We start from the raw sequence: 12,779 nt of genomic DNA on the forward strand, positions 1-12,779 counted from the left end.
CGTAACAGAATACCTATATGTGCATATGAAACTGTATACATATGTCTATGCATATGAATGTGCAGAAAAGATGATGCGTGCAAGTGCTCCGACATTTGTTCCTCGGAACCATGATAATGATAATCAACATGCTTGTGTCCCTCCCTCCGCCGTTGGTGCCCCTCCTTTTGACGTGCAGACTCCCGGAGGACGAATACACGGAAGGCGGAACGGTTTTATGGAGACCGTTTGTCCGAAAGGGAGAGAATCATGTCCAGACAGTTTGAAGCGCCCCATTCGCAGTCACAGAGGGCGCCCTTCTCCAGCCGTTCGGCACAACTACAGTGGGTTTCTGGTTTCTTCTCCGGCGGTGCCTCTGAGGCATACAAGACGTCATGGCAACCCGAGAAGACCTGCTAGCCTCATCGCCAGCTTGCGTCAAAGGAACTGTGGAACCGCGGAGCCTCAGGAAACTCCTCAGTCAGGCTCTATTTGCTATGCGTCGCCTCTGAATGATTCTCCGTCCCAAGATCGTCCCATATCTTCTGCTTCCGGTGATGGCTCGCGTATCTCTTCACATGCCAACCATGTTTTGTCTACTGCGCTCGTAACTTCTCGAAGAGACGACACCTCTCTTGAGAGTTCCCATCCTTTCCACAATAAATTTTGTTCGAACCCTGATTCTTACTGTTCCGTCAACATCGATGAAGGTTCCACTCGGCCCCTTGTTGCCTCTAGGGCACCCCCTGCTTCTCCTGTCTTTACTCGGGTTTCTAACGAAAGTCCCTTCCCTTGTGTCTTTCCATTCTCCTATGAAGATCCGACTAGAGGAAAACGGTCAGATAATGCGGACGCGGTGGTAGAGAACGCACGGACTCAGGCGCAGAGTTTTGGAGAGAACATTGCACTGCCTTTTGCCACCGGTTGGAAGGAAAGAGATGACCGACATTTTTCGGGAGGGATGGCGTCTGTGTCAACTATGCTCCCAGCCTCTCATCATGCGTCTTCAGAGTTTCCGTCTTCAGCAGGACAAGCATGTGCCACTGTTCACAACGTAACTTCGTACAAGGAGGCTGAGCATGCGGAAAAACAACATGCTCTCTGTTCGTCTCCTCCCTCCCCTTCGAGGGAGCGAGGAAAGAACGTAGCAGCCGTCAATCAAATCGTATCTTCCCTTGCCGGACTGCCCCTCTCCCGAGAGACCAGTCCGCCCTGTTACCCGTTTTCCCCCCAAAATGGAAGGACCAGGTTCCCTAGAAACTCCCAAGCACACGCGCCGGCTGCGGTGCTCGAAGGCACGACAACAGATGGGACAGCCCCCGACACCAACAGTCAGACGATTGGCACAAACTCAGTTTCTGATTTTTCGATATATGGATCTTCTGCACCGTTTGTACATGACATTGGGAGTTCCGCAGTTCATCCTGTGACTCCTTCTCCCGATGAATCCTCCTGTTCCACTGTGACCGTTGCTCCTCCGGGGTCTCGAACTAGGACAGATTTGCTGGTTCCAGGGGAGCTGTCTTTCCCCGGCCAACGAAGGAAAGGTTTTCCAGGCACCATCTGCCCGACTCGCACATCGCAAGCATCTCCAGTTGATATGCCACGAGTTCCATTACACAGCAGAAGAATGGGTACAGAGGCCTTGTTCAGGGTGCCTCGTCTCGTGCTTGATAGGAGTGAGTCTGGTTTCTTCGCTTATCCCCACTATGCTCAGAGAGGTGGAAGAGAGCATGCTGAACCTAACGCACAAGGCTCGTCTCTCCCTCCGTCAGCAACGAACACTGGTACGTCTGGGGTCTTCAGTGAACCTCGGTCTCAACCGGGAAACTGGACCCAGCAGCCTGTCTCGCAGCACCTGCCGGAGTCTCTTGCGGCGCCCTCACATCTTCCGTCACGGATTCAAGCGAAGCATGCACGGGGATACAAGGAACCGCATCTCTGCCTGCCTTTGTCAACGAGTCCGGAACAAACTCCTCATGGCGTAGTCGGCAACTGTACCTCGGGCTTTCATGCGCCTGATGTGGCGTGGAATTCCGGAGCACAGGAAAGTTTAAGTGACATGCCTGATCCCGCCATTCGTTCGTTTGCGGGCGGGTCGAATGCGGACGCGCAAAACGACCAGCCATCGCCGTTCCTTCAGCAGAACATATCAGTTGACCCACATGGAGTAACAACTGCTGTTCCTACCAGAAGCATCACGCCGCGTTTCTCCCTGGGGAGGCAGGAAGCGCCACAGGATCCTTTCCTCTATGCTCATCCTGGTGAACTTGGGTCCTACGGAAATCTTCCTTCTTTGGAAGCAAACGCAGAAACTGGGGACTTAGGGTCGCACTTTTGGCTCCGCGGGGGACCTGCCATGATTCCTGCTTTTCCAGGCGTGGCGAACAGCATGAACTACGGAGTCACACAGCCAGATGTCTTTGCGTCTTTCCTTGGAAACCTGGACATTCCGGAAGGGAGGATTTTGCCTGGAGGTTTGTGGATTCCGTTTCCATATGGATATGGGCCGCACGCTGCAACAATCTTCCCCGAGGCAGGAGGAGTCTCGGCACAAGCACGGAGTCTTGCCTTTCCTCAAACTCGACAAGATCCTCCTAACTCTCTCAGTTCCAGGAGCCTTGCATCCGAATCCCCATTGGCTTGGCATGCTGCGGACGCTCTGTCACCGGAACAAGCTGACGTGGCTCGTGAGTCTGCTTGGCCGCAGGGGTTCTGCCGTAGACTACGAGGAACTGGATCACTTCCGGGTCCTCCCTCGCACGCTGAACGTGAGACGACTTACCAGGTAGACAGTACTGCAGATTTCATCTTCGTATCTCAACATCGCCACCGCGGTGTGGGCCCAGAGGAAAATGCTAGCAGAAATCAACCGTCGTCGGGACACTACCGCCGTCAACTCCTACAGCAGTTGCGTCTCAAGAGACAGATCACAGAGGAGGGGGGGGAAGGGGAGCGGCAGCGCGACGAAGCTGCTCGAGAGCATGGGTATCCGAAAAACGAGGGTCGTGGAGCCGGCGGACTCGCGCACGAACCCGAAACGCACAAACTAACGCATTACCGAGAGACACACGCTGCCCAACTCTTTGGCAACGTTCCGCAACAGAATACTGTCAAACGGAACGCATTGACGGAGTGGAAAATACACAAAGAAACAATGCGAACATCCGCAGGTTCCCTGTGTGAACAGAGACATTTGCGTTCGGTTCTGCCACATAACGGCGAACTAGGAGACGGGGATCTTGATGGGCCTTCCCACAGGAGAGAAGGTGACCGAAGCACCCAGAAATCTTCCCCTCCTGAACTCGAACGAAGATGTTGGCGGGCGTCCTGTGGAGTGCCCCAACAATGTGAAACGTGGTTACAAGAGCAGCAGAGAAACGAGAAGAAGCCCGTAGACAAGAACGGTGTAAGAGATTCTCGGACGACTGCATGTCGGGTTGGGGCATCACAAGACGCCTACGGTTTCCCACAAAGTAACATATCCAAAGGCGTCGTTGATCTTAGTTGGCCTGCGTCCGTTTGTACGCCTGCTGAGGCAAGAACCCAAGGAACTCCCCAGATGGAACGGGTGAAAAACTCTGTGCATGACGGCCTGGCACAGAGGCGGCATAATGGGAAGACGTGCTTCTGGAGGCCCACACAACTAGGCAGCGAGCGAGAGGACGTGGACGAAACCCGTACGGAAATGACAAGGGAATGCAGCGTCGAAGGTGTGCACATACACGGTCCTGGTGTCCAGTCCGAGCAGGCGGGCGGTGCTAACCGCGAGGGGGGAAACCAAACGGCCGCTCAGAGTCTCTTGGACGAGAATGCGTCGCTCGCTGAACAGCCTGCAGATTCCGAGAAAAAAATACAACCATCGCAGAGCACAGACCGCCGCTATCTCCGACAACACCTGCGATACAACGACGACTGGCCTAGGATGCCGCTTTATGCTACAGCTTACGCTTGCGCGTGGGAATATACTTTTTGCCCCTGGTGTGAAACATGTAGTGCAGCATCCTCACCTAGCAAAACAGTGAGCGACGACGGAGAAAAGGATGGAGACTCCGTTTTCCCTTCGTTCCGACGCCCAGATGAGGAACAAGAGTGCTCTCCTCCTTCCCCGCAGTGTCTCTCCCTTGAGGCAACACGCCCCACAACTCCAGAAGACGGGGACGCTCTGTTTCGCCGGAAGGTTAACTCCGCCGTAGAGGAAGAACCTTTGAGTATAGAGGCGGCTCAATTTGATGTGGCAGCCACGAAGATCATAGGAGATAGAGCATGTGCTGAGGCAAATGACAGTACAGCATCGTGTTCCTTTGAGAGTATCGCTCCTGCGTCAATAACCTTTGCAGGTAAGAAACAGAAAGAAGAGAGAAAACAGGTATCTGCAACGAAGGGATCCGAGAGATCCCGTGCCCGTGATACTACACGACCTTCGTTCAGTGCAGCTCCGACGATACGGGACAGTCGCTTTTCGAACGCAAATCAGAGGAGGGCGCGAAGCGGCCTGTGGTGTGAAAAGGCGAAAACAGCTTCCTCATCCTTCTGGGCTAGACGCCATGTCTTCAGGGATTCCAGGACAGACGGTAACGAAGCAGACATCACAGGAACGAAGCTTTTGGAGACACAACACTCAGTGCCCTCCGCTGCCACAGCCGCGGCGGCACCCCTCACGTCCTGGGCCACTTTGGCGAAGGATTCGCCGGGCGATAGTATCCTTTGCTCTCCGAAAGCTTATCTGGGGACAGTGTCTCCTCTGGACAAAGGAGCCAAACGATTTCCTCGTTTGGACTCGAGTCATCGGAGAAGACGAGAGCGCACGCCAGATTACCGCTTCCCACTGCAGATACGACGTTTGGTTCTACGTGGGCACGGAAAGCAGAAAAAACAGCCCGTAATGAGGAACGGGCGGCGGAACAGCGCGGAGGGGCTGATAGAGAACCGAGCCATTCCGTCGAAGGAAATTCTTCTGGAGAACAAACAGGCTCTCTCCTCGGAAACGTAGACGAGAAGCAGCCACCTGGAAGGACGACGAATTCGGGGATCACCTCAGCGGCACCGCAGCGAGAACGCTTTTCGGTCGGACCCAAAAGGAAGGCGATGAAATCGAGGAACAAAACTCCAGTCGCCCATACATCCTCTGCTCCTTGCTTTTCTTCCAGGTTCTCCGCGTCAGCAGGAGGGAATCCTGTATCTGTTTGCCCCAGGACTTCTCTGAGAGAGAAAACAGGCGTAGGTTCGCGTCAAGGGAAGGACATTGGGAGTGTGACAAACAAGGAGAAACACCGAGGGGGCGAGTTAGAAAAAGGACGAGACCACGTTGGCCAGAAGGACGTCGCTGACGTGACTGCTGGCCTGGCAACCGAACAGAGTCATGGCGAACAGAGGGAGGTGAGAAAACAATCCTCCGCTCCCGAACACGGAAAAAACTCCCGAGGAGGTGACAAACTAGGGGAAGCACACAGCACCGGCGGAAATCCTGTTGCAAAACCTCACCGACCGTCGAGCTCTTCTCAGTCTGCTTCCCGTCTACCGAGTAGACGCAAGAAAGTTGCATTCAATAAAAAACGCTCCGGAGTATCTGAGAAAGACAACTGGCGATAGTCTTTTGTCGCCCTCGTCTCCCTACATGTATGACGGCAGAGCGCGAAATTAGGTGAACGCGACGGCTTGGGAGCGAGACGAAACCAGGACGGTAGAGAGAGTAGCAAATTTTGAAAATTCTTTTTGGTCCGCTGTTACCCTCTTGGTGGCACTGAAAGAAGGAAACGAAGGTTCTTTTCTATATGACGCTGGGCAGCTATACATGGCTCTAGGCAAGCAGAGTTAGCAGCTCTCGATTCAGAAAAATAGTGGCATGCGTATGTTTCGGACAAACACACGCTTCCTTATGACAAAAGGATACAGCGTTTTTGCATTTGGACGGGTGATTCCCTCCTGTCTCCTCTCCTTTCCATAGTGTGCTGTTGGTGCCCCCGCCGCCCATATAGAACAGTATGTAGACTTATTTGTGTATATCTATACAGCTGCATACGTATCTATATACCATACGCACATGTATGACCATACAGTTTGTCACGGCCTGTGTACACCTGCATATACGCGTAGATACGTTTGATTATGGTTATATCCTCTACCTCTACGCAGTTTTTGTTGGGGTTCCGAAAAATCGATTTTGACAGCAAAACCAAAATCGAAAGCCTGGCGCCCCTTCACCCCGCCACTGTGTGGAGGTATACGAACAGGCGTTGCTCCTCCGCAGGTGGATCCCGCAAGGCGCCTGACGGCAACGCGACAGTGAAGGCCGTTTCCTACTTTTGAATGGAAAATAGGTTTGCCAGGCTCACTGATCCCTTCTATGATGTATCGTATGTCAGCTTACGAAATCTGAAGGATAGACTCTCGCATAGACTTCCCGTCGATGGCGCATCTCACATTCAAGTTAGAATGGTATACCGGAATCGGGCTTATTAAATGCTTGCTCCAAGGAACACAACAGTACCCGTTGTGTCTCGTTTTCTTCCCCTTTCGATTCCGATGTTGTCGCCGTCGCTTCTTGTTCATCTACCCGCGTAAGATCAACAGCATCGCGGCGGTGGAATCACAGACATTGAAGGCTCTGCACCCGTCCCAGGAAGACCACGCGCTCGTTTCTCTGTCGTTTCTCTATATACATATTTATATCTGTAGCTAGATAGTTATATATACATATAGCTATATATAGTTATATATATAGAGTTATATATATATATATATATAAATAGTTATATATATAGTTATATATATATATATATATATATAGTTATATATATATATATATAGTTATATATATATATAGTTATATATATATATATATATAGTTATATATACAGTTATATATATATATATATATAGTTATATATATAACTATGTATATAGCATTCGGCTTTGATTTGACCTTGCTACCTCGTCCGCACCGACACGCGGCACACATACAGGGGAGAGTATTTTTCGGTTAATCAAACGTGGTACACCGGTTTGGGCTGGAGATGCGGATGGACGAGGGGGAAAGCAGACTCTCACGCCCGCAGAAAATCGCCAAACTACCGACAACACCACAGTTCGTGGGAGGGGAACGGGAAGAGGTGTGACCTCTCTTCTGAGTGTTTTTTAGGCGGATTCAGGGAGTTTGCCGGAGAGAAAAAGAGTGGTTGGCAAATCCGCAGCCACAAAAACGCGCACAAACAGGGTGCACGAGGTGCGACTCGTTGAGGAAAACCAACGCCGGAGGAAAGGGCCGGCCTGCTCTGCACAGGAACACCCTGCCGCTGGGCTGTACACACACCCTCGGTGGTACTGCCCAATTCCACGCTGTGTTCGCCGGTGCAATCGGATGTGACAACCAACCCTGTTGGTGAGGCATTCGGGAAGGCGACTCGAGTCGGTCTTCTTGAGCCTCGCAGGGAAATGGAAAGCAGCTGCTGGACCGAAGCGAGACACATCCCGGTTGACGCTCATCCCGTTCACCTTCTCTCCCCTTGCCTTCAAACGAAATTTAACAGAGACGGACGAGAAGAGAAAGTGCGTGGCACCTTCATACGAGTACTCAGTCCCCGCCTGTTTGCAGAGCGACCTTTCAGGAGAAGAGAAGCGACGTAACGTATGCACATATAACTACTTGTATGCGCCAGTTCCTTCTGCTTCTGTTATCTCTTCTGATTGCGTTTCGACGACGACGGCAGAAACCCGAGACGATTCAGAATACGTGTTTACGCATGCATATAGATGGGCATGAGCACAGCGCTGCTTTATCGCTGGTTATCGCCTCATCCTCTTCTGAAGCCGCGTCCTCCTCTCCAGGATCCTCTTCCTTGTTTCCCTCGCCCACCGCCTCTGTGCTGGCCCCGCGAAGCGGGGTTTGCTTGAGGCGAGAAATGCTTGCCCTCCTGTCGCACAGAAACTCTCCCCGGTTGCTCTCCCCGAAAACATGCTTGCCCGCTTGCCGACGCGGCTGCACCGCCCTTTGGCCCAGGTGTATGTACACCGGAAAAGGCTGCATGCACGCCCGGAGGAGGCGGGTGCGCACCGGGATATGGCGGGCTGTCACTAGCAGGGTGACAGGAGAAAGTGGCCACTGAAGAGAACGACGATGGCGAGTTTGAAGAGCCACAAGATCCCCGACGTTTCTGTCCCGGGTGATGCCCACGGTTCCCCGTGGCTCTGCTGCCTCGGTCTCTGCGGCCTCGTCTTCCTCCGTAGCTGCTGGAGACGCGAGATCCGTCTCTGTTCGTTCGGTCGAAAGGTGAATGGGAAGAGACGGAAGGGACGGCAGAGGGGTCCGAGAGACGAGGCACAGGCGTGTTTTCTGTGAAGATTGTGCTGAAGGAAGCTGGGAAAAGGGACTGGAGGTGGGATACCACCTCTTCGTCCTCTTCGCTGTCTTCCTCTTCCTCCTCTTCCTCCTCTTCCTCCTCTGCCTCTTCATTGGCCCCCGGATGTCCTCCGGCAACGCCTCCCGCTGCGTTTGGCGCGAACTCGTCGACAGCAGAACCAAACGGAGAGGCAGCCTCCGACGGACTGTGAGAGACAGCCAGACCCACACTGCCGCCGCTGGATCGCGGTGACTCTGGCGAGAAGAGAGGAGGGGGCGGCGCCGCAGCCTTCTGTACGCTGCAGGAGACAGGTGCAGAACGAGGAGGGAAAAAAGTGCATGCGGAACGAGTAGAAAGCAACACAATCCTGTCCAACGACAAAAGAGGAAACTGTGCACGGGCTATGTTCAGGCTTCAGACAGCCGAAACGAAGGAGACTCTCGCCAGACAAGAGAAACGCGCACGTTTCGCAAACTGTGACCGAGTCAACAAGCACCGTTACATGTGCATGCAAGTGTAGATCTCCCTCCACACGTTACAAATTGAAATGCGCAGCTTTCCTTATATATATCTATGTCTGAAGCGGTGGAGACACCAGGAGATATCCTTGTATCTCCCGCGACACCGGCTGTACACCAGCTGTCCTTCCGCCTTGCTCTCTCGCGTTCGCAATAAGTATACATAAATACATCTGAAACGATGCGCAAACAAACGTATACACACATATCCATAAAGAAATACAGCAATATACATAGAAATGCGTGCATGCCCTCTGTGTGGTGCGTTTCGCCTTTTGTCGAGCCTACAAAATGTTGTCGGGTCGCGGCTCCGACGCTTCGTTTCTCTCACCAGTGAAAGCTGGCCAGCTCTTCTGGAAGAGCGACGAAAAACTCCGGAAACTGGAGAGAAAAAGAGGACAAACACAGAGCAGGAAGTGAACCGTGTTGAGTTGTGTCCCGCGCCCTCTCCGGCCCTTCTGACTCGTGGTTTCCTGCGTTCTCTTGGCTTTTTCTTGTCCCTGTCCGGGCGCTGTCAAGGTCGACACTTGGACAAAAACGCAAAATACATGCAAATGCTGTGCACGTCCATACACGGACAAAACGCGCACAAGATTAGTGTCCAGACACCCCGTGCTGCAACGGCGGCTTCGCCGCGTTTTTCCTTTCCGATCGTACCTCAACGACGACGGTGCCCGTCAAGGCCTCCCGCAGACTCCAGCCTCTGTCGCATTTCCGAGCTGGAATGATCAACGATCGGGAAGAAGAGGAAGGAGACGAGGGAGGCGACGAAGAAGCACAAGACATCGGCGAAGAGGAAGAGGATCGCAAGCACGAAGAGCCAACACAGGGGAGAAGCAAAAGAAGCTCTTCTTGCCTGGCTAGATGGCTCGCAAGAGACGACGACGCTTTCGTCATCTCTGTCTCGTCTTGGAATCCTGTGTCTGTTCGTCGTTTCTTCCCCTGATTCACGGCCTCCTGCGTACTTTCACGTTTCTTCCTTTTCTCTCCTGCGGTTGATGGCGCCTCGTTGGGGTCTCCGTCTTCGCCCTCTGTCTCTTTTGCTAGTTCGCCCTTCCGCTCGCCAGGCGCCTCGCGCGTTCTCTCCATGTCGAGAAGCTGAGCGAGGACTTGGTAAATCGGCAAGTCTTCGTGGACAGCAGGCAGCACGCGGTGTATCGCCAGCTCCCGGAAGTGAAACACAACCCGCCATTCGATCGCGCTGTTCTCGTCCTTCTTTGCATGCGAAGAATTCGCCGGTTTCGCCAGCGTCTCGGATGCCGAGTCACTCGCCACAGACACAGGCGCCCGCTTCGCTGCGGCGTCGCCTTCTCGATCGCTGCCGTCTCCCAGGGTGCCTCTCGCCTCGCGCATCTCATGTTCGTCGCCCTCTTCCTCTCTCGCCCCTCCTTGCTCTCTCGCCCCTCCTTCCTCTCCCACCGCTCCTTCCTCTCCTGTCTTGTCCACGCCACCTCGCGTTGCCGCGTGGGTCTCTCGCTCTTCGCTGACGTGCTCTGACAGGTTCGTTGCTTCCTGCTGCGCGAGAAGTGCAGTTTCGGTCTCGGCTTTCGGCGCCTGCGCGCTGGCCTGATCCGCCTTCTGGGCCTCGCCGAGTTTCGCTTCGCGCGCCTCCGGCGCCAACGGAGGCGTCGGCTTCGCTCTTTGTCGCTGGACGACGCGCGTGGTGTTGCTCTTGCGTCTCGAGAAGTTGGGTGGGCAAAACAGGAAGCGAATGCCCCGCGACACACACAGTGCGCGAAGATGCTGCGGATGAACGCTGCGCCTGAAAAAAGGGAAAGAAACGCGTAAAAACAGAGAAGCGAAGCGCGAGGAGGATGCGGGGTGCGAGACGGGCGGCGTGGTGCAGTTTCTTTGGGAGGTTCCGCAAACGCCCAAGAGGAAACAAAACGCACACCGGCGAACGCCCAAGAGGGAGACACTTGGACCACACAGAGACATAAAAAAATCGATCGCAAAACGAGCGAAGAAGAGACGAGAGAAAGACCGAGGTCAAAGAGGAGACCCACACGCACACACAACATGAACCGCCAGTGAAAACCCGAAGGAGCCCGGAAGGAAGCCAGGAGCAGACACCACCTGGATTTTGAGTCGCCTTGGTCGTTCGGGTGCATGCGGCTCTGGTTCTCGGAGGGTTTCGCGCTGTCGCCGGCTAGCCACGCGCGCGCGTTTTCCCCCGCGTTTTCTCACCGTTTTCGGTTCCGCTGCGCACACTCTTCGGCCTCGCATCTCCAGTGTCTCGCGGCAGCCTCAACCACTCGAGCGGCCTCTTCGACGAGCCGGAAGTCGCGGAGGAGAAAGTTTTCGTCGAAATCCCTCAAGGCGACAAAGTCGACCCTCGACCGCACCAGTGGGCAGCCTCCCGAGGACGCGAGAGAAGACGCAGACAGAGACGAAGGTGCGGCGTGAGCACCGGAAGGCGGAGACGCTCGGAGGTCCGACTCGCCAGTCGGAGCAGTGGAGCTCTGCGTCGCAGCTGCGCCGACGTTCAGCCTCTCCACACTCGCCGTCGCGGGTTCTGCTTGAGGCGCACTGGAACCTCCGGCGCTGTTGTCCCCTTCTGGTCTCGCAGAAGGCGAGGCTGGAGAAGCGGCCGGTGGAGGGGGAGGGGGAGCGGGGGAGGAGGGAGAGGAAGAGTGGAAGACGTCTCGATGCTCGCGAGGGCGTTTCTCGTGTGCTTTGTAGCAGCCGAGGGAACAGGTGCGTCGCAGGCACCTTGCGCAACGGTAGATGCCTTCCTTCACTTGACAGACGACGCAGCGTCTTTCCGGCGGACCCGTGTAGACACCCGACGCGGCGGGCGACTCGCCCGCGGCGAGAGAGGGAGTCCGCCCGGCCTGGGGGTTCTCGCCGTCCCCCATCGCTGAAACGGGAAAAAATGCAGGAAAAAAGCGGGGAAAAAGAGGGAGAGAAGGAAGGAGAAAGAGAGGGAGAGGAGATAGTAAAGCAAAGGAAGCAGAAAAGATAAGGGAGACGACGGCGGATGTGATGGCGAAAAAGCAGAAGAAGATAGGCGGGAAGTAGACGAGAAAGTCGACGAAGACGGAGGATGAGCACCAGAGTCGGTGGCCGAGGCCCGAGAGTCTCTGCCTTCACAAGGAAAGACGCCCCCGTGTTGCTCTTGTTCTTTCTCTTCTGTGTGTCCTCGCTTTCATTTCTTCAGCTTCGCCTCCACTCGTCCTTCTGCAAGACAGAGCGCAAAAAACAGAGCTTGTTTTGCGTTCTTCCTCTACGTCGGTTTTCTTCTTCGGCTTCGGGTTCTTTCCGCAGCCTTTCTCTCTCCTCGATGCCGGTCCCACCTGGAGAGGACCAAGCGCCGTCGCGCCCAAGGACAGCGAGGAGCCGAGAGCAAGAAACGAAGACGGCCGCGCAAAAAGAGAAAGCTGAAGAGTGTGCATTGGCTTTCAGGCACAGATTCGGCCATAAACATAAACATATAAATGTATGTGTAGACTGATTATTTATAGATATCTACGCGAAGAAAAGACTCGCAGGCGGAACACGGGGACACTCTGCGCTTGAATATCGCGCAGGGGTTACGCGGGTGGTCATCGCCCACAGCTGGAGGGAGACACCGTGCTGGAAAGCAAAGAAAGCAACTGGCGACTCCGAGTAAAAAAGAACAGACAGCGCGACCAAGAGAGACCGAAACATTCTTGTTCGGATTTATCAATGCGCGGGCGGGGGCCCGAGTCGCTTGAGGCTGCCGCGCGGAGCGTCGGCGCGCGCGCAGGGCGCACAAACGGGGGCAGGAACGAGGAACATCCGAAGGCGTTTTTGCCCTAATTTCGTGGTGGAACGCGAAGCGCTCTTCGCGAGGCGCTTGGCGAAAACAGGAGGGATTTTGGCGTCCTCTTCCCCCAGATCTTCCCGTGTACGTACACCCGAGCTGTCGAGCCTGGCGCTCATGCATGCATGCGCATCGACGCGCTGGGATTTCGCGCGC

At 54.6% G+C, this 12,779-nt stretch overlaps 1 protein-coding gene across 1 annotated transcript; it reads right to left on the minus strand.

Annotated features, from left to right (window-relative positions):
* Window positions 1–7,772: 7,772 nt before the first annotated feature.
* Window positions 7,773–11,694, minus strand: NCLIV_007490 (putative HIT zinc finger domain-containing protein; the record flags this gene model as incomplete). Its single annotated transcript, XM_003880260.1, has 4 exons — window positions 7,773–8,616; window positions 9,168–9,217; window positions 9,494–10,598; window positions 11,024–11,694. 4 exons carry the CDS (start codon window positions 11,692–11,694, stop codon window positions 7,773–7,775), a joined length of 2,670 nt encoding a protein of 889 aa, XP_003880309.1.
* Between the last annotated feature and the right edge of the window lie 1,085 nt (window positions 11,695–12,779).

This window comes from Neospora caninum, chromosome III (genome assembly GCF_000208865.1).
Source record: "Neospora caninum Liverpool complete genome, chromosome III".
NCBI lineage: Eukaryota > Apicomplexa > Conoidasida > Eucoccidiorida > Sarcocystidae > Neospora > Neospora caninum.